This window comes from Equus asinus, chromosome 4 (genome assembly GCF_041296235.1).
Source record: "Equus asinus isolate D_3611 breed Donkey chromosome 4, EquAss-T2T_v2, whole genome shotgun sequence".
Classification (NCBI taxonomy): Eukaryota; Metazoa; Chordata; class Mammalia; order Perissodactyla; family Equidae; genus Equus; species Equus asinus.
The window spans coordinates 26,964,156-26,989,848 of NC_091793.1; the positions used below are offsets into that span (position 1 = coordinate 26,964,156).

The 25,693-nt window shown below is 48.8% G+C and overlaps 1 protein-coding gene across 11 annotated transcripts in view; it reads left to right on the forward strand.

Annotated features, from left to right (window-relative positions):
- Positions 1-25,693, forward strand: part of LARGE1 (LARGE xylosyl- and glucuronyltransferase 1) — a 539,997-nt gene that overhangs the window by 485,647 nt on the left and 28,657 nt on the right. For all 11 annotated transcript variants that reach the window (XM_070506993.1, XM_070506995.1, XM_044780870.2 and 8 more), the window contains 2 exons: positions 587-742; positions 16,654-16,817. In XM_070506993.1, coding sequence (XP_070363094.1) covers positions 587-742; positions 16,654-16,817 — 320 coding nt within the window. The remainder of the gene's footprint in view (positions 1-586; positions 743-16,653; positions 16,818-25,693) is intronic.

Here is a 25,693-nt window from a genome sequence, read left to right on the forward strand (position 1 = left end):
TGCTTCTGAGCGTTGGAAAAGCTGCAAAATGGATTTTGCTGCTGCTAAAGGAAGGAAGTGCCACTGCTGGGATGAAGAAAGGAGGCTGGGGTGATGCTCAGAGGAGCGGAAAGCAACAAGAAGGAGCAAGTTCCTTTCTCCTCCTCCAGGCTCACAGTATCCCTCTCCCGGCCCCGTGTGCCTAACAGGGAGCGGCTGGCAGAGCAGAGATAGGGTTCGCAGGTCCCTGCCTCAGCATCTCAAAGCGAGTTTGGAGCTGAGAGACAAAAGCTTAGACGCTGGCACAGGCAGGAGCTGTTATGGTTCCCGTTTGGCAGATGAGGAAACTGAGGCACAGAGAGGTTAAGTAACTTGCCCGAGATTAAATGGCTACCCAGAGCAGAGCTGGGATTTGAATGCAGGCAGGCTGGCCTCAGCACCCTTACTCTTAAGCACTCTACCATAAATGTTGAACCAATGAATGAATGAATGAATGAATGAATGAATGGGCAAGCCCACAGATACCACTTAGAACAGTGCCCAGCCACGCTTCCTGCAGCCACGAGGTCCCACCCCCGGCCTGACTGCCCCCTTGTCGCCCTGCCAGGTCATTCACTGGAACTCCCCCAAGAAGCTTCGGGTGAAGAACAAGCATGTGGAGTTCTTCCGCAACCTCTACCTGACCTTCCTGGAGTACGACGGGAACCTCCTGCGGCGGGAACTGTTCGGCTGCCCCAGCGAAGCTGACGTCAACAGCGAAAACGTAAGTGGCCCGTGGGCTCGGCAGGGCAGGGGCAGCCTCTCGGTTGGCCCGCCAGGGACCTCTCGTGCGCCGGCTCCGTGCCAGGCTCAGGGCGTGCCCGAGGAGCACTAGATGCCATCCCCGCCCTGGGAACCTGCCATGTGGCGGTGGGGAGGGGACGTCTCTGCTCATCACTGTGGGTGCGGAGGGGGCATGCTTGGTCCAGACAAGGTAAAGTCGGAAGTGGAATCAGAGTGAGCAAAACCCCCGGTCAAACCACAGATAAGGTGTCTCTCCAAAGCCAGAAACTCGAGGTCTTCGTGGGCGTGTTGGCATCCACACGGAAGACCTGGGATTCAGTGTGGTCAATGCATGGGGTGGCATCACAGATTTTCGCAATAACTGGCTCCTCTAGGGGTTAGCACAGGTGGAAATAGTGTTAGGTAAGTGGTCACAGGCATAGCTAACATCTACTGTATTTTTCTGTTTCTTCACTGTTTATAATTTTTTTTCATATGCTGTATCTCATTTGCTGCTCACAGAAGCCCTCTTTTTCCCCCCAATGAGAGTTGAAGACATTGAGGCACAGAGAGGTGAAGCAGGTTGCTCACAGTCACACAGCGTGCAAAAAGTTGAGACTGATTTGAAGTTCTGAGAAGCAGGATGTGGGGAAGCAGCGCCTTATAGTGGAAAAAGCAGGGCATGTGGGGTCAGGCTGACCTGGCTTTGACTTTAATCCCTTCCAGTTACCACCTGTGTGACCTCGGGCAAGTCACTCAACCTCTCTGTGCTTCAGTTTTCCCAACTGTCAAATGGGGATGAAAAACTGTTATAGGGATGTTTTGAGACTAAGCGAGAAATTGCATGTAAAGCGCCTAGCTCAGTGTCTGCCATATGTTCCATGCTCTATAAATATTTCCCTGCCCTTTCCTTGACCCTTATTATTACACACAGAAGTAACTGGTTCATTCAGTCAGTCAACAAACATTTACAGAGGGTGGTCCTCTGAGCACTGAGTATTCATTGGTAAAAAAGAACCACGGTCCCTGCTCTCATGGTGCTGTTATTCTAGTAGGAGAGACACAATAAGTACACAAACTGTCGGGAAAAGTTATCAGCCAGTGGCAAGTGCTACATCGTGACATATTAGTGAGCAGCTGGGCAGCTCCACTGCCTTGGGAGGTCGGAGAGGGCTTCTCTGAGGAGGTGACATTTAATCTGAGACCCGAATACAAGAAACAGCCAGCCTTAGAAGAGCAAGAGGTAGTACAAATCAAAGCCACAATGAGATCGTACTTTGTACCTGTTGGAACAGCCGTTATCAAAAAAACAAAAGATAACGAGTTAGTGAGGATGTAGAGAAACTGGAACAGCTGCTGTGGAAATAGTCCAGAGGCTCCTCAAAAAATTAAATATAGAACTCTCGTGTGATCCAGCAATGCCACGTCTGGGTATACACGTAAAGGGACTGAAATCAGGATCTCAAGGTGGTATCTGCGCCCCATGTTCACTGCAGCGTTACTCACAGTAGCCAAGAGGGGAAAGACAAAAATGCCCACTGACAGATGAAGGGAGAAGGGAGATGCGGTACCTACACAGTGGAATATTACTCAGCCCTAAAAAAGAGGTAAATCTTACCATGTGTGACAGCATGGGTGGACCTGGAGGACATTAGGCTAAGAGAAATAAGTCAGTCACAGAGGGACATGTACTGCACGATTCCTCTCACGTGAGGCGTCTCAAAGAGGCAAACGTGTAGAAGTCAACAACAGAATGGTGGTTACCGGGGATGGGAGAGGAAATTTTTGTTCAGTGGGCACAAAGTTACAGGTATTCAAGGTGAGGAAGTTCCAGAGATCCGCTGTACCACATAGCGCTTATAGTTCACAGAGGAGTGTGCACTTAAAAAAATTTTAAGAGGGCTAGTCTTACGTTAAACGTTCTCACTCCAAAAAGAAAAAGAACAGAGAAACTTTTGGAGGTGATGGATATGTTTATTACCTTGATTGTGATGATAGTAGCATGCGTGTATCCGTATGTCCAGACTCACCATATTCTATACATTAACTACGTGCAATTTTTTGTGTACCAGTTATATACCTCAATAAATCTGGGGTGGGGGGGATCAAAGGAAGTACATTCCAGATGGAGGAAGTAGCTGGTGCAAAGGCCCTGAGGTAGGGCAGGTTTGTTGTGAGGAACTGAAGGATGGCCCATGTGCCCAGGAGCTAGTGGGGAAGGAGGGCATGGGAGACAGTTGAGCAGCAGGTGAGCAGCAGCCAGAGTGGAAGGATGTTGTGAACCGGATTAAGAATCAGAATTTTGTTTTGTTACCATTATTGTTATTGTTTATATTCTTATCTTGGATGTCATAAGATACCCTCTAGGTTCCCACTGGTAGGAAAGGGCATCTGTGGAAGGTCTGGAGGCATGCACTCACCTGGCCTTTATCAGGACGACTGGTCACAAGGCCACCCCTACTGTCTGTCATTTGGCCCCCAAGTCACAGTGGAGTTGCCCCCAGCTCCGGCCCTTCTCCGTGTCACCCTCCATGCCTTTCTCGGTGTCTGCCCTTCTTTACCACTGACAACAGAGAAAAGAAAACCATTAAGCACTTGAACTCTGTCTCCGCTTCTGGGAAGCACTTAGAGGCTGCAGCAAACACTGTGTTCTTCTGGTTTTTCCTTCAGTTCTCTTTACTCAGATCAGTATTTGTCATCATTATCAATATTTGAGAGCCCGTTTGGCACTTTTTTCCAACCGCTAAATGAAAGCTGTTCTCTTGCCTCTTTTTTGTTTCCCTCCCCTGAAGAGGCTAGATAAAAAGCCTTGCAGGATGAAGCCATCAGTTTATCATCCCTATCAGTGAGTTCCCGTGGTGCGCTCTTCAGTGTCTTACAAAGGGGGACTCCCTTTATAGATGACTCACCAGCTTTTCCTCCCACCAGATTCCCCTGGTGGGTCACCGGGAGCAGAAGTCCTCTGTGGTCCTTCTTGGAATCCGAGTCTGCATTTATTTGCTCAGGAAGCACACGTGAATGCCGGCCATCTGCCAGACACCGTGCAGGGCACTGGGGTTGAAATAAGAGGTTGACCCAGACCTAATACGTGAAGTCTCTTGCCACGTAACAAGTGTTAGAGATGCCAAGAGGATAGTCTGGATACAGAGAGAGTCATGAACAAGCGAGCACCTTTCTTTGAACGCCCTCCCCTCGACCACCGGGCAGGAGAGGAGCCACACCCACCACCTTCCTGTTCCTTCTGCATTCCAGGCTCACTCCCACGGGCAGGCCTCTGTGCCTGCTTTCGCCGTGTCTGGAACACCCTGCCCGGGGTTTAAACGTCTCAGATGGGGCATCTTCAGGAACTTCCCTAGAGCCTCCCCAGCCTCAAGTAACCTTTGAGTCTCTCTCTGGGATGTGCCCTATTTTCTTTTCATCAGAGCATACACTGCTGTCCACAATTATTTGGCTCATGTAGTTGTTCCTAGTTTTTTTTCCCCAAATATGAGACCAGACTATAAGACCGTTAGATTGGAGACATTGCCTGTACCGTTCACCTCTGGGGTCCCCTCTCCTAGAGTAGAAGTAAGTGCATAGTGAGCACTTCATAAATGCTTATTGAATGAATGGAGCAAATGAGAGAGAAGAGTGAAGGTAGGTAATGAAGCTAGGTAGAGGGCAGAGCAGATGAAGCAGAGCGTTGACAGAAAACATGCTGGTAGTGTGTCTACTCGGGCACAGGTGTGGGGAGAGAGGCCAGGAGGAAGCTGACCGGAAGGGCCTTGGCTGTGCTTAGGAGACTAGACTTCATCCTGCGACAGTGAGGAGCAACCGAAGGGCTTTAATCACAGTCAGATTTACATTCGAGAAAAATCACTCCATGTGGAGAATACGTTGAAAGGGTCAGGCTGGAAGCAGCGAGACCACTTAGAGACCGTTGGCAGGCAAAAAGACGGCCCTGGGGCTCTGACCTGCGCTGCAGTGGTGAGGATGGAGAGAACAGGTGGGCTGTTTTGTGGGTGCTGAGAATAGGGGAGCAGGTGCAGCTAGCGCTCATGAAGCAAGACAGTGGGTTCCATGCCCTGCTCCAGCCAGGTTCCTCCGGCCGGGCCGGCCCGCGGGGCCTGGAGCAAGGAGGGAGTCTGGACATCACACCCCTGGAACTGCGACTCTGTGGGGAGTTCCACCCCCTGGTTCTTTGCAGCGTGTCAAGTGTTATCTGCAGATACAACCAGAGGGAAAGGGTAAGATCTTGGATCCAGCCCAGAGCCCGATGCTCCCAGCTCTGTGGGAAGAGGTCATTAGAGCTGTGACAAGTACACAGATGGCGGTAGTCTCAAAGAAATGAAGTCAAGAACCTCTTCATTGGACTGCAGATCCCAGGTGGGGAAGGGCTCGGATGGCACTATCTAAGTCTCATCCACTCGGCAGATGGTCTTTCAAACCACCGGCCATGGGGCTAGTGATCCAGAGGAAGCCTTGCAGATGGAAGCCTGGCTCTCCCCGTCTGATGAGGGATGCAGACAAGCAGGGGTTGTTATCTAGTCACAGCGCTGGGACAGTGGCGGTGCTTTGAGAGCACATGAGAAGGGCATTTCACACACTAGGGGAAAGAAAATGCATCCAGGAAGACATCCTGGAGGAAGTGAGATTTGAAGGATGAATAAGGAGGCGTGATGGGGATGGGGTCAGAAGAATGGGCTTTTAGTGGTGGGGAGGGAGCAGCACAAGCGGTGGGGGCCAGAGGTAAACAAGAGCATGGCACATTCAGATTCAAATGAAGGCGATGTGAGAACCATAAAGGACTGCACGGCATTTTTGCATTATTATTTCTTCACGGGGAGGTGATAGTGATGATAAGACTGTGAGCTCTCTAGTCATCCCAGATCACTCATTTAATAGACATATGACCTCAGAGAAGTCACACGAATGCTCTGAGCCTCGGGTTCGCTGTCTGATAAATGGCGACAGTGATGCCTTTGTCATAGCGTTTCATGGATAATTTATGTTCAGTCGCCAAAAATAGGACTTCGGCACCAGGAACACAGTGTGCATTGGGATGCGTTTTCTTCATAAACCACAGTCCCCAACCCATCTAATGTTGGGTTCAAATCTGTTGTTCCATGAATGGTTTCGGGGTTTTATTAACATTTCTCCTAGGAAGGCCTGGCAGAGAGAGGAGCCTGCAGAGTCACGTAGAAATCTGTCTGTGAAGCATGGGAGGGGCGGTTGCATTTGCTCTGCCTCAAACAATCCCAGGTAGGTTTCCTACCGATTGGGAGACTCCAGGTAGGAAGGAGAGGTCGTTTGGTTGGCCTTGCTGACAAAAAGGATAAATAAATAAGGAAGTCGGGGGATTCAGCTCTGCAGTAAGGAGCTAAGAGAGCAGGAGCAGGCCCCCATTTTAGAGCCCCTGTTTGGGGTCCTGACTCTAGGATAAGACGGCTTGGTTCGAAGAGCAGGCTCCATCAGTGGTGTTGAGTGACAGTAGCTGAGGGGACACAGCCACTCCTGTCCCATAGTTTGTGTGGGCATCTCTCCCTGTAACCAACACTTTAATTTGTCTACAGCAATCAGCATTCAGTAGGCATTAGTTATCACTATTTGATTGAGGTAGCGATGGAGACTAGAATTCTATACATGAGCATTTCCCTCCCTTTTCCTCAGCAACCCAGCCCCTCAAGTGTATCCAAGAAACCATGGGGCTCCACAGAATGGAGTTAGATAATCCTGGATGTTCTCCACCCCCTACTCCATATGAAAATCCTTCTACAGCATCCCTAGCAGGCTTGCATCTGGCTTCTGCTGGAATCCTCCCAAAGACAGGGAGCTCACCACCTCCGGTGGCTTATCCCACTGTTGGAAAGCTCCAGATGCTAACCCATATTTCCCCATTTTGAACTGAAATCTTTCCTTCTGTAAGGAGTCCGTTAATCTGAGTCCTGTCTTCGGAGCAATGAAACATAAGAACAACCCCCGTTGTCCCTGACAGCCCAGCAGATAGCGTAGCGTGTGTCCATGCAGTGTGTTATTCAGAAACACAACTCTTCCTAAGCCTGGTATTGATAGGGTGATGCCTTATCATCACGAGGGCCTTGCTCCACCCAAGGGAATTTTCCAGATAAAGGAAGCTCACTTTGTTAAATGCAAAACCATTAAAATACATATATTTTGACCAATTTGGGTGGGAATCTTGCTAAAGCACATGCCCTTCCTTTAGTAACCGAAGTGTCCTAAACTCAATTTACAATTTTCGATGACTAAGGTTGCACTGAGTAGGCTGCGGAGGCGGGAATTGGCCAGAGCAGGGAAGATGCTGTTTATCCTGGCAGGAAATGGCCTCGGACGATTTGCTGCTTATTCCGCAGATTCCTTTCTGACAGCTGTCACTTTCAGTTTATCAGCCTCAGAACAACCCTTTCTGGGCTCACCTCCATGTTCATCCTTCCCCTGGCAGCCGAAAAAAGAAAAACCAATGGTATTGAAGTCAGAAAGACCAATGGTAAAAGAATTACCCACTGTCGTATTAGAAGTTAAACGGTGAAACAGCAAGCATCCAAAAAGTGCAAAAAAGAAAAAAAAGATGGGCACCAATGAGTTTTCACATTTATATGGAATTGTGAGTCAATAGTCGGTGTCTGCAGACTTCAAGCTTCCTTATCCCATGCCCGCAGCAGACGTCACTAATTGATGACCCCACTCTTTCTGCCTGGGCTCAGCCCCAACCCCGGTGTCCTCGCCAAGACAGCGCTCCGGGGAGCCAGTGCCAATCTCCAAGCAATGACACTGGAGATGCTGAAGCCTGTTGGGCCTCTCTGCACTAGGCATTCGTCACTTTAGCGTCACCTGCATTTGGACAGCTCTCTGTGCTGTTTCAAGACTTTTCTCTGCTTTCTTCTGGCCTTTGACAATTGGCGGTTTCCTGCAGGGAAATGCAACTTTAATTTTCCCCACAATCGAGGGAGGTAGGCATTATGAGTCACACTTCACAGACGAGGAAACCAAAGGTCAGAGAAGGTGAGTTACTTGCTCAAACTCAAACAGCACGTCAATGGTGGGGCCGTGATGGAAACCAGGTCGGCCCGACACGCAAGTAACAAGGCAGGGCCGTGCTTCTCAAGTGGATGTAACTCCATATTCAAAATGAACACAATAACTACAAGTTGTTCAGTGATTCTCTTAGCTATTTTTACTTGTATAATCGTTCTTACTCTCACAAACCCTGCAAGGCAGCGATAATCATCTCCATTTTATAGAAGAGGAAAAGGATGCTCAGAGAATTGAAATCATAGGATGGGTTGGTGGCAGCACTGTTAACTGGTATCAAACTTGACCCACAGCTGAGTGGTCTTTCTACAACTATGTGAAACATCCCCGATCTGAAATTGCCATCCCTGTTACCGGCCCAATGGCGCAGTGGTTAAGTTCGCACATTCCGCTTTGGCGGCCTGGGATTTGCTGGTTTGGATCCCGGGTGCAGACATGGCACTGCTTGGCATGCCATGCTGTGATAGGCGTCCCACATATAAAGTAGAGGAAGATGGACACAGATGTTAGCTCAAGGCCAGTCTTCCTCAGCAAAAAAAGGAGGATTGGCGGTAGATGTTAGTTCAGGGCTAATCTTCCTCAAAAAAACAAAAATGAAATGAAATTGCCACCCCTACCCCCTAACCCAGCACTCCTATCTCCCAAGGCTCCTGCCTTTATTTTTCTCCATCGCTTGTCACCAATCAATGTATCATATTCTTGACTTTCTTACTTTGTTGATTATGTCTCCCCCACTAGAATGGAGGCTCTATGACTGCAAGGATTTTTATTTGTTTTATTCATCAATATATTTTTATGCCTGGAACCTAGTATGTGCTCCGTAAATTTGTGGAACAAATGAACTATTACAAGTCCTTTTCTGGAAGCATTTGTGGTGTGCTAGAAAGTCCCGCATACTTGAAATCAGGAACCCTGGCCCTGGGACTAGATCTTGACTCTGGGCGTAACTCTTACCTTTCACGAGCCTCGGTCTTCTCACCTATAAAAGGGTTAGTAGAGAAACCCATGCCAGGCTGTTATGAGGCTGAAGGGGTCAAGGTGTGCTGAGTGCCACAGGCCACAGGAAGTGTCCTTACAAGCGTTGGCCAGAAAGCTCATCCTGGACGCCTTCCCTTCCAACTGCTCTGGGATCCCTGCCTTGCCTCTGAAACGAGGACTCCTACGCACATCTGCCTCAGGCTACAAGGGCGATGGGCCACCTGCGGGACCGCGTTCCCTGATACTAAGCCCACTAAGAGGGAGAGATAACAGCCTCATCGTGGCTCAATTAGAAGTTAAAAATAAGACACATATAAACAGATTCAGTAAACGCTTTACGGCATCACTCTGCACGGCAATGCCAGGGAGCAGATGGCTTTGTGGAAACAGCTGTATCCCGGAGAAACCCCAGAGAAAAGCCAGAATGCATTATTGCTCTCACGTGCGAGCTGCGTGTCACCAGCTCTTTAATCAGACGGTGGGCAGCACCCAGAGCCCTGTGACAGGCTGGCCACGGCCAGTCCCGAGTGACCCTCCACAGGCGCCTTAAGTCCCAGAGGCTGAAGGATCACAGCATTTGCCTGGGAGGCTGGGGAGGGGATAAAAGAAGGAGCCATGGGGTTGAGATTCTCAGCGGCTGTCTGGGCCAGAGGCTCGCCGTTGTGGAGTGTCTGCTTTGTTCCTGTGCAGCTCCAGCTTGCACACATCCCTCCCTCCTGCCCCTAGGTTCTGGTTGTGCCAGGTGCCCTGCCCTCCTCTGCCTCTACAGCAGCTCCCTGCCCTGTCCTCTGTTTGCCTGAATCTTCCTCCACCAACTGCCTCCTTGTGCAGTACGTAAGAGGGCAGCTCTGGGGCAAGACTGCCTTGTGAAGAATCACGGGACCACTAGCTGTGGGATTTCAGGCCGTTTACGTCAACACTCCGTGCCTCGGTTTTCTCATCTGTAAAATGGGAATCATGATTGGCCCAACCCGATAGGCTTAATGAGGAGTAAATAAAGTAAGACAGGTCAGGAGCTTAGTTCAGCATGGCACATGGCACATGCCCCCCAAAATTAAGTTCTGTTTGTATTAGGAATATACACTATTATAATTGCTATCTTGCTTCATTGTTCCCCCACCCAGACTATAGGAACAATTTAAGTACAGAAGCTGGGTTCATTCCCCATTCTGAACACAGGGCTTGGCATCAAGTCAGGGCCTATTAATTGGACGCAGTGTACAAATTAATACTGATACCTGGGAGGGAGGAGACCATGCCTTTTTCTTATTTCCTCAGAGCCTAGATCAGCGCTGGGCAGATCGAACCTTCACTGAACAGACCTAAGCCCATGCCTCGCCCCTCCCACAAAAGAATGAAAAGGACCCATGGTTTGATGGTGTTGCTAAAAAGTGTTTTGGGTTCCTGGACCTGTGTTGATTGATACACACAGCAGGCTACCCATGAGCTGGTAATCTTTCTCTGCCTGTCTGTGTGATTTAATAAAACTTAACTGCTTCGTGGAAACCACAGGGAAGAGCTCTGAAGTGGGTTGCCAGAGAGGTGAGTTAGAGCCCCAGCTTCTCTGAGAACACCTCTGATGCCCGCTTTCCTCATCTGTCAGCTGAGGGCAGTAGGGCCTGTCTCATACAGACCTTGGGAGGAACAGGTGAAATCATGGATATCAGGGCCGCTGAAAAGTGAAAGCAAGTTGAAAGTATAAAGCAACATTCTTGAGTGTTATTTTACCCATCAGATGTCTCCACCCATTGTTCTAAGCTATCAGATGGGGAGACGTCGCAGGAAGAAATGGGTGGCCCCAGAGAGGCCTTATTTGGTCCCTTGTACTCAGTCTTCATCACCTCCCAGCTAGAAGAGTTCTAGTGGGCATGTCAGTTAAGGGAACATGAGCAATTATAAAATGGGCTCAGCAGGCAAGAAGTTTATTATTCACATAAAGTCCAAATGGGTGTTCCTGTTGGCAGGTGTCTTTTCTACAAGTTCAGGGGCCCAGACTCCTTCCATCTTGTGGCTCTTCCCTCCACAGAGTCTTAAACTCATCTACTGGTTGCTCTTGCTCTGACTAACAGAGTGAGGATTGTGCATGAGCCAGCCTTGAAAGGGGACCCTGCAGTAGCCAGAATCTGCCCACATTCCACTCACCAGAACTTGCACACACAGTTACCCCTAACTGCAGGACAGTTGGAAATACGGCCTAGCTGTGCTCCCAGGAAGAGGGGAGAACGTGAATAATGGTGAGCACAGAAGGTCTCTGCCACTGAGGGGAAGACATCAGTTAGTCCTCTACAGTCATAGAACCATCTCGAATTAGAACTAGAAATATGCCCAGAGATTGATGACCGAGGCATTGTAGTGACTTGATTACATACAAGAATGCAGAGGAGATACACCTGGGTTTGAATCTCAGCTGCTCTGTTCACTCATTATAAGGCCTTGAACAAGCGGCTAAACCTTCCAGATGATAAACGTCTTCATCTCAAAAACAGGACTGATAGCAAACCCTAACCCATGGAGTCGCTGTGAGCATTAAATGAGAAGATGCCTCTAAAGCTCTCAGCACGTTACCTGGCCTGTGAGCATGTGATCCTTAAAGTTATTTTATGAAGCCTAGCCTCTTTATCTTACTATTGGGAGAAATGACTTGCTCAAGGTCACCTAGAAAATGAGCATCAAAGGAATTGGGTCTCAGTCTTCACTTATGCCCGTAATCTCTCTGTGTACCTTTTTCTGACTTTGAACAGAAGTCCGTTCAGCCAGAGCCCAGGGACACACTTCCAACCCCTCTGGATCCTCATGCAGGACCAGCCATCATCTCTGGCAGCTCAGAGGTCAATCTAGGCCACTGTCCTGAAGGATAGGAAGAAATAAATGCAAACTGCATATAGGACCATTTCCCCTGAGTCCAAATCTCCCTGTGCCTCAGCTGGCTGCCCAAAGAAACAATTTAGCAAATGCATTTTAACTCAAGAGAAATCTGTCTTTTGTTTCTGTGACTGGCTTATCAGGAGCCCCCTGCTCCCCGCCGTGGTGTGGCCAGAGTGTGGTAGCATTCAGGCTCTCTTAATGAAAAAAACCTTTCCTCCAGCTCAGCATCTCCCTGGAGAAATCGCTGGTACCCTGGGTGGAAAGAAGGCAGTTTTTAAGCTGCTCGAGTCTCCCCCTTGAGATAACATCAGCCATGCAGTCAGCAATAAGCAGTCCTAGATTAGAATTTGAAAAGGTGCATAATGTAATCATAATGACATTGCTTAGGTTCCTGCAGCACTCTACAGTTTGCAAAGCCCTTTTACATGCATTAGCTCATTTGAGAAAATTGTAGGGAATTAGTTAAGTACCAAAAAGTATAAAAAAGCCAATAAAATTCATCTGTGAATCCACCGCTCAGAGAAAAGCTTTGTTAACGTCGTAATGTGTTTCCTTTGGTCTGTTTTCTGTGTGGTTTTTTGTTTGTCTTTTTGCTGTATTGGGATTATACTGCATATGCATTTTTATGGCCTGCTTTGTTCACGGAGCATTGTATCTTCCACCAGCTCATTTGATCCTCACATCCGTCCCCCGGGAGAAAAGCAGTGGTGTTGAGAAAATGTCCCTGGTGTGAGGTCCGAAGACTGGATTCCCCATCCAGACGGCTGCTGTCTAGCTGTGTAACTGGCAGATTATGGAAACCCTCTGAGCCTCAGTTTCCTCCTTCGTAGAACAGAGATGTGTGCTGAAGGATTAAATTAATTAAGCCATGCATCTGAAAACATTTAGCACTCTACCTGCTCACAATGGGTGCTCAGTCCACATCAGCTGAGCAAAGGTGCAAACCACCCTCTTGACAATAAATATAATATCAAAGCTTACGGAAGGCATCTGGTTGGTCCAGAGTCCCATAGACTCCAGCATCACGTGTTTGACATCATACCTGATGTGCTTTCCACAATACGCCGTGTGGTTGATAGACAGCAGTATTCTCTAGATCCCACCCCTAAGCACTGTGATGGACACAGGTGACCTTGGGATGTGGATGCCACTGAACCACGTTATTGGTACCATGAAGTTCATAGATGGAGGCTCCTTACCCCCCAGGACTGCTGGTAGACCTCCCTTGTACAGCAGGCCATACTTGGGTAGTCCTGGGAGCACTTTCATTGGGCCCTCTTCTCTTTCTTAATATGCATTGGCTGAGAACATCCAATGGAGGCTTGTTGAGCATACAAGACGCCCTAGATGGTCTAGGTACAGGGGCTTCAAAGAAGAATGGGATACAGCTCCTGCCTTTAGGAATCCACTAAATGGGTGCTTTTTTTTAGCACATGCCTCTTGGAATCATTTACCTTGGAATGTCATTCTCCCCTTGCTCAAGGATGTGCATAAGAGGGAAGAGAGACCCCCCCCCCCATATACACATGCACTTCTCATGTTCTGGTCACTAATTTTCCTTCTCACACGATGAGGATAACCTTCTCCTTTGAGGTCTCGTTAAAGAAAGACCCTTTTCACCACACAGACATCCCCGGCCATGCTCACACACACACATCCCCCCACACATTCCTGCTCCTCTCTTTGCTGAACTGGAAGCCATGCACTCCTGTCAACACATGAAAAACACAACACCAAGCAAACCGCCCCCAAACATCCCTGCTTTTGCAAAGAACTTTGCAGATGTTTCTTCTCTAAAGGAGGATAATCGCTGTGTTCTTTTGCAGTGGGGATGAGAAAGGGAAGGAGGGTCTCAGTGGGTTAAGTTTCCTCCTGGGAGCAACATTCTGGTTTCCTCAAGGAGAAAGACGTAGGGACTGTCACTGACACTCATGCAACAGAGGCTCATCCAGCCCCTGCCGTCCCTTCTCTCCAGCCCTCACCATGCCATCTCCTTCAGGTGATGTTTGGGGACAGAAAGCATCCACATAGTTGTCTTCAGGGGCCCAAGGGTCTCCCTTTCCTAATGTGATATCTGTTGAGTCTTTATTTCACCCCAAACATGGTACTCCTCCTATACAGAATCTCAGCGTCCCCCTACAATCCCCTGGGGTAATTACTATTATATCCCCATTTTACGGTTGAGGAAATCGAAGCTTGGAAGGCTTAACTAACTCGCCCACTTGCCAAGATGGCACAGGCAGGAGTGTGATAGATCCATTCCCCTCAGTCACTGTGATGCGTCTGCTTCTTGACCTGAGGCTGAACGAGCATCTTTCCTAAAGAGGCAGCTTGATGGTGGAGGGACACAGACCCAGGTTTGGCCTCCCTGAGGGACCTGAGGATCTCGAAACTGCTTTTTCAGCTGTCAAATGAAGCTGCACACGCCTCACTGGAGGGCTCTGAGGAAAGGGAGTCACGCGCGCCCAGCACCTTGCACGGAGCCTGGCGCGTACTTGCGTGCTGTTCAGAACCTTTTCAGCCATCACAGACCCTTGAACTGCAAATACAGGAGCAAATAGTGGGCTTCAGAATGATCACTTTCCGTGCATAATATTAGGGGATACAAAAGGAGAATTAGAAAGAGAGGCCTGAAGGTCATAGTGACGACAGCCTTGTTGTGTGCAGCACGTATTTCTCGTGCATGCAGCATGACAGTTAGGCACCTGCCCTGCAGTAGGCCCGGTGCTGGGGGCAGTGGGAAGAAGTCACAGTCTCCCCAGGGGAGTTGCCCTTAAATAATTTCAGTTCAAACTGACAAGTGCTTTCTTTAGTGGAGTTAGTGAATTGAGTGCTCTTGGAGCTCAGAGAAGAAATGGACCAGCTCAACCTGGCAGGGCCAGCAAAGGTCTCACAGAGAAGGCAGCATCTAAGCTGAATCTTGGAAGGTAAATGGAAGGTCCCCAGGTGGAGAAGAGTGGGTGAGGTGAGGCAGGGTATGCAGAGAGAGAAGAGCATATGCAAAGTCACGGAGGTGTGGAGGAAAGGCAGGTCTGGGGAGCAGAGAGATCATTGGTGCAAGTACAGGGAATGTGGGATCGGTGAGTCAGAGAGAGAGTACATGATCATCACTGAGGATCTGGGCTTAATCCTGCAGGTCAGAAGGGGTTGCTTGGCTCATGGGATCTTAGGTGGCATGAGAATTCCAGTTTCCTGGCCTTAGAATAGTTACACTGTCGGCATAGCTGGAATCTTCAAATAGGCAAGGACGTCAAATTGGGCTTGAAAAGCTAAAGAGTATCCCTGATTGCATCCTTTTTTAGCAGTTAAAAATTTTAGATAGTGGGGAATGTCTCATAGCTCACTGGATCTCAGTGATTCCCCAGGCAGCATTTGGAAATATGTGGGTGCACTTGGAGAATGCTACAAGCGTTTATTGGGCCAGGCCCTGGAGGCTAACCATCCTGTGATAGGTAGGACAGGCTCACATAATGGAAAAGCAACCCCCACGAAATGCCAGTGGCGCTCTCTCCGTTGTCTGTTGCTCCAAACCCGTGAACCATCGTGGTACACAAGGAGAAGTATTTATTGCAGCGGCTCTGCTGGGCTCCCGTGGCTGGGGCACTTGGGGCGACTCCGCCCTGCTCCAGGTGTCTCTCATCCTTCAGTAGGCTAGCCCAGGCACTTTCTCATGGTAATGGGAGAGGGGCAAGAAGCACACGCTTCCTCTGAAGCCTAGCCTCAGGATTGGGGCATTGCTTCCCCGCCATTCTGTCAGCCAAAGTGAGTCCCAAGTCCAGCCCAGATTCAAAGGTTAGCGAGGCAGGCTCTGCCTCTTTAGTAAGCTGTATGGAAAGTCACATGACAAAGGGTAGGGCTATGAGAGGGGTGAGGACTAGGAGTGGTTAATATAATCGTCTGCCATAGCACACAGCCTGAGAAAAAAAATCCCATCGCTTAATCTGTCAAGACAGTGGTCTTAACTGCTAGACGGTTATGCAGAAGGGAGTTAATAAATTTCTTATTGATGACGACACTGTTGGTTTGGAGATTTAAAAATATATATATACCTTCTTCTCGGAAAAATGTTCTCTTACAGTCAGCCAGGTCAGTAACTCTAGTCATGTAAACTTTAATCTGTGTTCAACTATACGGCATTGTGCAATGGACAAGGCTGATGCAGCCGAAAAAATATTGGAACCTGCCGTGTGACCTTTGGCAAATTACTATTTTTTAAAAGTCAATTTTATTGAAATATAATTTGCAAATGATGAGACCACCCATTCTAAGTGTACAGTTTGTTGAATTTTCACAAATGTGCACACCCATGTAACGATCATCCCTTGAATTATTCATAGAACATGTCCGTCACCCAAAAAGCTGCTCTCTTACGTCTTCCCGGTCCGTTCACTCTGGGACCACACATCCACTGATCTGATTTCCATCACTGTGGAAGTTCTGTTACCTTTTCATTGCAATTCTTCAGCTATAAAACATCATCCCACCTGCCTAGTGGGGTTTGGTGGGGTTTACATGAGATGGTTGCATGTCGGGCAGCTGCGTAGCGGCAAATCTGGATACCCGTGTCTCTGCATCTGCTTATGTCAAATGCCAAGTGCTTAGTTCCCTGTTCGCAGGTCGACCCGCCCTTTCACCAGTGGCTAGGAAGAAGGGTAGAGTTAGATAAAGAACTGCCTCTAGCAGATCAGTGAAGTCAGACTGTCAGAGAAAATTGTTGTGCTGGGTCACCTAGGAGAACATTGTTTGTTTATAAGGAGTTTGTGATTGATTGTACCTTTGTCAGTGATCACTACTATCATTCTCGGCTCAGAGGGGACCCATGTCTCAGATGGTGAGGTTCAGCTGCCCTTCATCGTGGCCTTTTTGCAATTAGAATAAATTGCAGAGGAAAATGCAAACAGCAATGCTGTCCTTCTCTGTGTGGCCCATCCACAACGTCCAGTGGGAAACAGACTCAGGGGAGGGCGGGGCACGTCCTGCACCTTCTGGGGCCCCTCGGGGCTTTCCTTCTTGTTTCACACCCCCTTTCCTACCTTCCAGCTCCAGAAGCAGCTCTCTGAGCTGGATGAGGACGACCTGTGTTACGAGTTCCGGCGAGAGCGGTTCACCGTCCACAGAACCCACCTGTACTTCTTGCACTATGAGTATGAGCCCGCCTCGGACCACACGGACGTCACCCTGGTCGCTCAGCTCTCCATGGACAGGTATGGCAGATGGGCCCGCCCTCCTCACAGTCCCCTCCCTGCTGCCCATCACCTGGTCTGATGGAGAAGGGAGCGATGGCCTCACAGGCTTAGAATATTGAAGCCTAATGAGGGAGGGCTTGCGTCTCCTCCCCTCTCCAGCCCTGAAAACCAAGGGCCTCTTGTCTTTTGGTGGTGGTGGTGATTGTTGAGGATAGAAGAACTGATTCTAAAAAATAGAGCTCTCCTCAAATCATCCCCAAGAAAAGAGGGTGCATTCTAGGGAATCACATAGACTGGAAGGACAGTCGCCACTGGAAAGCAGTTGCTGTTCTGTTGCATGTACTGATGCATGCTGTTCCCTTATACATGTACTGATGCAACAACCATCATCGAGCCTTTAGCAGGCAGTTCTGACCTGACCCCTGCCCTTCTGTGGCTTAGAGTCTACTGCACTGGTTCCCAACCTTGGCTGGGGACAAATTGAATCATCTGGAGAGCTTTTGAAACAAATTCATGTTCAGGCTCCACTGCAGACCAGTTAAGTAGGAATCTTTGTGGACTGGAGACCTTGCATTGTTTTAAGTTCACAGTGTGCAGCCAGGGTAGAGAACATGGGGCTAGTGGTATAAACAACAGTAAATAAGTAGGAAAATGATTGTATTTGCAACAAGTGCTTTGAAGCAACTGAGATAGATAATAATGTCAAGTGAGGGGCCTTCTTTAGGTGGTACGGTCAGGGGAAGTCTTTCTAAGGAGGGGATGTTTCTGCAGAGACCTTAAGGATGAAAAAAGGAGTCAGGCATGTGAGTTGCAAGAAAAGAGTTTCCCAGGCAAATGAGAGAGCAAGTGCAAAGGCCCTGTGGTGGGGAGGGCTTTGCCGATTCAAAAACCTGATAGAAGACCAGTGTGGCTGAAGCATCGCAGAGGATTGAGAGGAAAGTGGCGTGAGATTAACATTATAGGACATTAGAAACTCATAAAATATTTGGATTTTATTCTAATTGTGGCAAGAAGTCATTGAAGAAGTTTACACAAAGTTACGTGGTCTATTTTATGCTTTTGAAAACATCTCTCTGGCTGCTAAGAGATGAGTGGATTCAAAGCTCCAAGGTCACTCATTCAGGGCTACACAGTTTTTCCGTATCTGGCTGTCCTGTGTGCCCCTCTCCCGCCTCAGCTGACCAGCATCCTCTTCAATTTACACATGGCCCACAGTGGCTGCTCTTGCCCCGATTTCCTTCATGTCATCCCGCCTCAGCTCCCACAATTAGGAAGGGAGTTTGATTGGCTCATTCTGTCTTCGAGCCACCTCAGAGATGCCTGTCCAGCGGTTGGATGAGATTCCATGGCGTTGTTTTCGGGATTAAATGAGTTAATGCCTGTAAAGGGCTGAGAGTCCCTGGCACATATATTAAGGGTTCAGTAAATGTCACTTGTTATTAGTCACAAATGATTGATGGATGAGCAAACAAGTGAAGGAACACAAACTCAGACACGAGACATTTCACATCCAGTCAGTGGTCTGGAGTTCCGAGGAGGGACTGGAACCCGGCATCCGGGAATGGCTCGTGTTGAGTGTGGCTTATGAAAGCAGACTCCTGGCTCCCTGAGTCCCACCGCTTATTAGCGAATGATCGCTGGCAGGATCCAGTGGCTTTGTTGGCTGGTTGTTTCCTGGAGATTTACAGGCCTCCAGGACTCCTGTGCAGAAGCACAGAGAACTTGCTGACCCTACCAGGTGACAGGTACAGACAAATGAGACAGAAGGGGAAACACAGAGGTTCTAGCACCTGCTCCATCCTGGACCGGCTGTGTGATCTCAAGCAAGGTCTTTTCTCTTCTCACAGCCTGTTTTCTCGTCTCCAAAATTCACATGACCCCTCAGCAAATATTACGTAAGCGTCTATTACTATTGTGTGCCAGGCTTTTGTGGGGCCTGGAATATTTATAAGAAGAGCCGATTCCTGTCCTTGAAGGAGAATATAGTATATTCAGGGCTCAGACAGCATATTAGTTCTCACTGGTTGTATAACAAATTACCGCAGATTTAGCGGCTTAAAAAACACATTTATTGTCTTAGAGTTTCGTGGGTCAGGAGTCTGGATCCGTGTCAGCAGGGTCCTCGGCTTGGGGTCTCAGGACTGAAATCTAGGTGTGGGCTGGAGCTGGGATCTCCTCTGGAAGTCAGGGTCCATGTCCAAGCTCATTCAGGTTTTGGCAGAATTCAGGTCAAGGACTGAAATGCCCGCTTCCTTGCTGGCTGTTGGCTGGGGTCCTTCTGAGCTCCTGGAGGCCACCCTCAGGTCTTAGCCGCGTGGCCCTCTCATGGCGTGGCAGCTTACGTCTTCAAAGCAAGCAAGAGGATCTCTCCAGTCTGTTATCACATAATCACAGGTGTAATCGTCCATCATATTCCCACATTCTGCTCCGACTCAAGGGATGGAGCTGTATAAGGCATATGCGCCAGGAGGCAGGAGTCTTGGCCAGCTTAGAGTTCTGCTGCCACAGACAGGTAACAGGTCAGTCAGTATAATAGAGAGATGCTGTGAGAGCCCATGGGAGGAGCCCCCATCCCAGCTGGGACAGAAAAAGGAAAAGATGAGGAATGTGTCTGAGGGAAGGCGGCCCCCGCGTTGACTTGGAGGCTGAGTAGACTGACAGTCGAAAGCACACAGAGAGAGAAGGAGGGCTCCCCGAGGTGGAGCATGCAGCGTACTCACAAGACAGAAAGGACAGTAGGCCCATGGGGCATGCACAGGTTGAGTGTGGGTGAAGATGAGGAGAGCAGGTGAACTTGGCCAAGTGGGCAGGGCTGGATGACACAGGGGCTTCGGGAAACCAGAGGCAGTTGCCAGCCCTTCCAGCTCAAACCTGTCAGGCTCCCAGTGAGGCTCCCTAAGGGGCTGACCTAGACCAGTGTCCCAGAGTCACCCCTAACCTTCTGCGTCCCTTTGGCTTCTCACCCAGCTTTCGGTTTGGGTGCACACGCTCTCCCGCACCAAGCAGCACAATAAAAGTCACCTGGCCATGACAATCCTCTTTTCACATTTCTTTCTCCTTCTCCTCTGTGCCATTTAAAATGAAAATAAAATCTAATCCTTGATAGTGACACTCCGTGACGGTCTAGTTGGTCTTCTGTTCTCCAGGCAGCATAAATGCACCTCAGGCCCCTCAGTGAGGTCCCTGAAGCTCAGAGACTGTAATCTGCCCAGGATGAGTTCTAGATAATCCCAGGTTCCCTTCTCTCAGAGCATCCCTGGCTCTCCTCAGTCACATTCACGCCTCCTAATAATGCATCCTTATCATATCAGCAAAATATTCTGAATCAAGTTTGATAGCCAGGGGCCGGCCCTGTGGCCAAGTGGTTAAGTTCGCATGCTCCGCTGTGGTGGCCGAGGGTTTCGCTGGTTCGGATCCTGGGCATGGACATGGCACCACTCATCAGGCCACGCTGAGGCGGCATCCCACATGCCACAACTAGAAGGACCCACAACTAAGATATACAACTATGTGCTGGGGGGATTTGGGTAGAAAAAGTAGAAATAAAAAAAAATTAGATTGGCAACAGTTGTTAGCTCAGGTGCCAATCTTTAAAAAAACAAAAAGTTTGATAGCCAGTGGCTGCCTCTAAACTTGAGCGAAAATGAAGGAGACAAATAGATTGGGCATACTTTCTAATCACAATAAAAAGTGGCCTGACAGTGAGTGACTTGGTCCCTGGAGTCAGACACTGTGAGGTCTTTGTGGCTCTGCCACTTCTTGAGTTTGACCCTGGGACGAGTCGCTTAACCTCTCTCAGCCTCGGTTGCCTTATCTGTAACCTGGGAATGATCATTACAGTAGCTCTCCCCGAAGGTTGTTGTGACCATCCGATGAGATCATGTGTGCCAAGGACTTCGCCCTGGGTGTGCATTCAAAGGCTCCCTCAAGGATGCGGGCACTGTTGGCCAAAATCTTAATATTTGTGGTATTGCACAAAAGGACAGTAGACTTACAAAGAGCTCCGGGGTCAAATCCACCAGCTCCTTTATCCTCAGCTCATGGTCTTGGGCTAGTCACTTAACTCCTGTGGGTCTCTTTATCCTTCTATAAAGAGGATTAAAAATATTTGCCTCTTAGTGTCCTGGTTAGGATTAAACGAGGGCTCTGTGAAAGCCTTTGGCACGTATTTGCTAGATCTGCACACCCTGACCACAGTGTCTGCACACGGTGGGTATTTAAGAGAGGGAAGGTGATGTAGGGAAAAATGAGAGAGAAAGACCTGGGTTTCGAGTCCAGTTGCACCACTCACTAGCTGTGTGAATTTGGGCAAGTTCCTTAGGCTTTTTGAACCTCACTTTTTTTTATCTGTGAAGTGGCGATGCTACTGTCACGTTCACAGATTGCTGTCTAGGTTTGATATAACAAGAGGCTGGAAAGTGCCCAGTTGAGTACTTGGTGTGCAACAAATATCAGTTTTTCTTCCCTTAATGTTTTTTGGGGGGTTTTTGTTGTTGTTGTTTTTACCTCTATGCTGGTTATGGAATTTGCTATCTGAAATTTACAAACATTCAGAAAGAAAACTTTAAATTATTAACAACCCAGATCTATCCTTTTGTCTACACTTGTTATCAACAAAAGAATACAGGCAAAACAGAGCCCCTCCTTCTGTTGCCGGCCGGAAGCAGCCCCCTGGCCTGGGCTGCAGGAAACTCTGGCAGGACGTTCCCTCACAGCCCGCCTTAAAGAAAGCTCCAACACCTCTCTGATCTGTAGCAAACGCTAACCGCTAACCGCAGAGGCCTTCCCTTCAAAGCACACACGCTCCCCAGCGTGCCAGGCACATGTTCCCCCCTAACACATTGTGACACGGATTGCCATCCCGACAATACCTCAGAGAACCCAAGGAATTCCACACTCTAACGAGAGATGCTTCGCAGGACATCATCAAAAATTAGAAAGCGGCACCACAAGCTGATGAAGATGGTAGAAATCCCCCCTTCCACTCCAGCCTCCACATCCAGTTATGATACAGCAGGCTGACGGGTGCCTGTTGCATTGATTTTTAATTGAAGAAACATTTTGGCTGTGTTTGTAAACCTTCGAGTCAGAGGTAGGCCCTACGTGAATGCCACAGCAAATTAGAACAGCCAGCGTGCCGGCTTCTGGGCCCAGCTCCCTCTAGAATTCCATTCAGCAAGAATGAATGTTGCTGCCGCAGCTGTGGAGCCAAAGATCTGCTCCTCTCCCAGCCGCTCAGGAGACCTCCCTCACGTCCTGGCAGCGGATGAGCATGGTCAAAAGGACAGAGCGGGCTGGTCAGGAGGAATCCTGATCACAGCATCCTTGCACCTGGCCAGGAGATGATTGCTCTTTCGTGTTGCTTTGACCAAGTCGTGGGCATACTAAACTGTAGTTAGTACAAGGAGCTGACGGTCTTTTCCCTGTTTCCTGTGAGTGGAGGAAAGAGAATGTGAGCTGAGCTGACAGGGTCCCATCCTTGAGAGCCGTGTTGCCTCAACAGGCAGCAGAGCATCACCGGGAGATTTTTGGAAATACAGATTCTAAGGCCCCACCCCAGACCTACCAAACAGGAGTCTCTAGAGTGGGGCCCAGGAATCTGTGTTGTAATAAACCTCCCGGGTGATCCTGAGCGTGCTTATGTTTGAAAAGCACCATCCTAGAGAGTGAAAGGGAATTCACCATGTAACAGCCAGAGTGATCTTTAAAAGTTACACATCCGGTCACATCATTGAGACACTCTGATGATTTCTCGTTACATTTAGAATAGTGTTACAGCTCCCAGCATGCTCGAGGCCCATGTGACCTGGCACCTGCCTGCTCACCAGCATCTGTTTGTCCCTCACTCGCCCGTGTTCCATCCCCACTGGTCCTGTTTCTTCTGACTTGAACGTGCTAAGCTAAATTTTATCCCAGGGGCTGTTCCCTCTTCTTAGAAAGCTTTTCACCCAGACTTTCTCAAGGCCAGATCCTTCGCGTTATCCAGGTGTCAAATTTCATCTCCCCGGCAAGCCTTCCCAGGCCAGCCCTTGCCCACCGTTCCTCTTGATCCTGTTTCCTGTCCAGTTGCCTCTGTAGCTCTTAGTTCCCTCTGAATTTATCTCACTTTGCTTATTGTCCTCTCCCTCTGCTAGAAAGAAGCTCCAGAGGTACAGGAACCTTGTCTGTCTTGTTCTTTCTGGGGCCCAGCGCAATACCTGCCCAGTGCAAATACTCAATAAATATTTGTTGGAGGAGTACATGTTTGAAAGGCGGAAGTAGAACCCGCGCTGTCATAGGCTAAGTGCTGCGTATCTAGTTTGTGACAAACACTTTGCAGTCACAAGGTGGCAGTCACAAGCTTCCCAGGGCAGCTAGGGGCAAGCCCACCAACGAGCCCTTTTTAATATCCCTGCTTGTGTCATGTTTGCTCACGTCTCATGGACCAAAGCAAGTCACATGGCCAGTCCAGAATCACTGTGGGAGGATATCGCCAAAGGATGTAGCTAGAGAGAGAGGAATGATTTAGAGCCATTTTTTAATCTACAAAGGTATTATTATCCTCAATAGCCATATGTGACAATGGAAGGTCTAGAGCCATCATCACTTGCTCAGGGATGCTGACACAGCTGGGAGTTCAAACCGAGGTCTGTCTGACCCCAGAACCCACAGTTGCACCTGCTGTACCATGCAGCCCGCCTTGCTCTTGTGTGCCAGATTAGAATTGTAGGGAGTAGGGAGTACAATTGTTGAATTGTAGGGAGTGAGTTTCCCATGACAGCAGAGGCTGAGTGGCCACCTGCCTGGGTTGCTTGGGCTGACTGAGGTTCTAGAATTCCTCCCAACCCTGCTCTTTTAGGTTCTGACTCGCCATCTTCCCTGCCTGCTCCCAGATTCTGTGCCTGCACACAGATTGCGTGCGCCTTCCTGTCTCAGTAGGACTTCCTGGGGTAACCTCTGCCTGTGTCTAGATCTTCCAGACATCTCTCCTGAGCCTTTGCCCTCCTCCTCCCAGCATGAAGCGATGGTGGGCTCTATGGGGAGGTGGAGGAAAGCGTAGGAAGGAGTCAGGACTGTGGGTCCTAGCCCTTCGCTGACGCATCATGTGCTCTTGAGCAAGTCACGCCCCTCTCTGGGGCTGAGCTCTTTCATCCTAAAAAAGGCATAATCAGACTGAAAAATCTCTGACTCTTTCCAAACTGGTAATTCTGTAGTTTTAGAATTAATCTTTGTCTCTTGAAAGACTCTCCATTGGCTCAGGTCCTTGCTGTGCCAGGTGCTTTGTCTTCCTATGTAAGAGAATAGAGACTCGGCACAGAACTGGGGGTCCACAGGAGCTACGCAGGGGTGAATCTTCAGGAACGGGTGTGGGGAGAGACAGCAGAGAAAGGTCAAGAGAATGGCGGATCTTTGAGGCAGACCCAAGACAGACTGAGGAGGAGGCAAAAGGAATAGAGAGAAGCCGACACGCAGCGGAGAACACATTCTTGTTTGGGACACAGGCAATGAGGAGAAGATATGTGGGGACATTTTTCTCAGCCTAACTCCAGTGCATATTGAATAATGGTCTGGGTCCTCGTCACTGGTGTCGGACGGACCTGGGTGTGAATCCAGCTCCTCTGCTTTGAGACTATGTGACTTGAAAAGTCACCTCACCTCCTTGGGCTTCCTGACCTGCAAAACAGTGATGAGAATCTCAACTTTACAGAGTTACTGTGAATGTTAAAAAGGATAACAGCCAAAATGTGGCTGGCACACTGTAAGCAGCAGATAAATGGTAGAGATTTACTGTATCATTATCCCATTTTATGTATTAGCACCATCATGACAAACCTGTTTGTCACTGTTGTTCGGGTCCTGCAGAAAGCTTAGTTTTAAGGGAGAAAAGGTTGGAGCGATCGGGGCCGGTGGCAGAGAAACAGAAGTGGGTTGTGTCATCGTTAGTTCTCGCTCGCTGAGGTTCCACGGAACATCTGGCCCCATTTGCTGGAAAGCCCCTGTGGCTGTGACGTTTGTGACATCAGCAGCACTTTTCTCCTGAGAGCCTTAGGTATTTTGTGTCTCTGTTCTCGCTCTAAACACTTTGCAGAGCTCAAAAGAAGGGGCTGCCCCAGGCCGGGCTTGCTCCCAGCTTGGAAAACCCAGACACAGGGTCCAAAATGGAGCCAATGGCAGAAGAGAGAATCCATGGCAGAAGCTGGCCTCTCTTCACAAGCAAACGTGCCTCCTACATGCCACTCCCTCCAGCAGCTCTTAGCCACATATTAGAAGTTGTTCTTGCCTTCTGCTCCCCACATCTCACAGGATTTGGACAAACCGCCCTCCCTTCAAAATTCAGAGTTCCGCTGTTTTACAGACGATGAAACTGAGGTACAGGTGGGATGGTTCAACACCCCAGATTCTCAGAGCCCAGCAGAGACCAGGGCCCTGCAGCAGAGGCCAAACACAAATTTCTGTGAGAATAGGCATTGTGGAGAATGTCATGCCTCTTCAAAAAACCGGCTTTGGTCAATTTGATTAGCAAGTGTTATAAAGTATAAGAAATGGAGGACATTTTACCCCGATGAATATCTTAATCCTCCTAGGGAAAGAGCATGGAAATCCGGGCAATACCAATTCACGGAACGACTGAAAGTCCATCAAGAAAACCACTGGCACAGATAGGGGTGCCCATTTTCTTTTGTTTAGAAGCATGAAAATGCATGGAGTCTATTTCCTGGTAATTGTCCGAATAAAGTGGGCATTCTGACCAGGAGTCTGCTGATTATGTACCTCTTGCTGGGTAGGGGAAAAAAATTGAAATAGGTTTTTGCTGTTTCTTAACCATAGATTTTATGTACTAGGCACTTCTAGTACCTTTGAAAAGAAAAACGTCTTTATAGATTTCGCTTCAGACATTTCTGCAGAACCGTCTC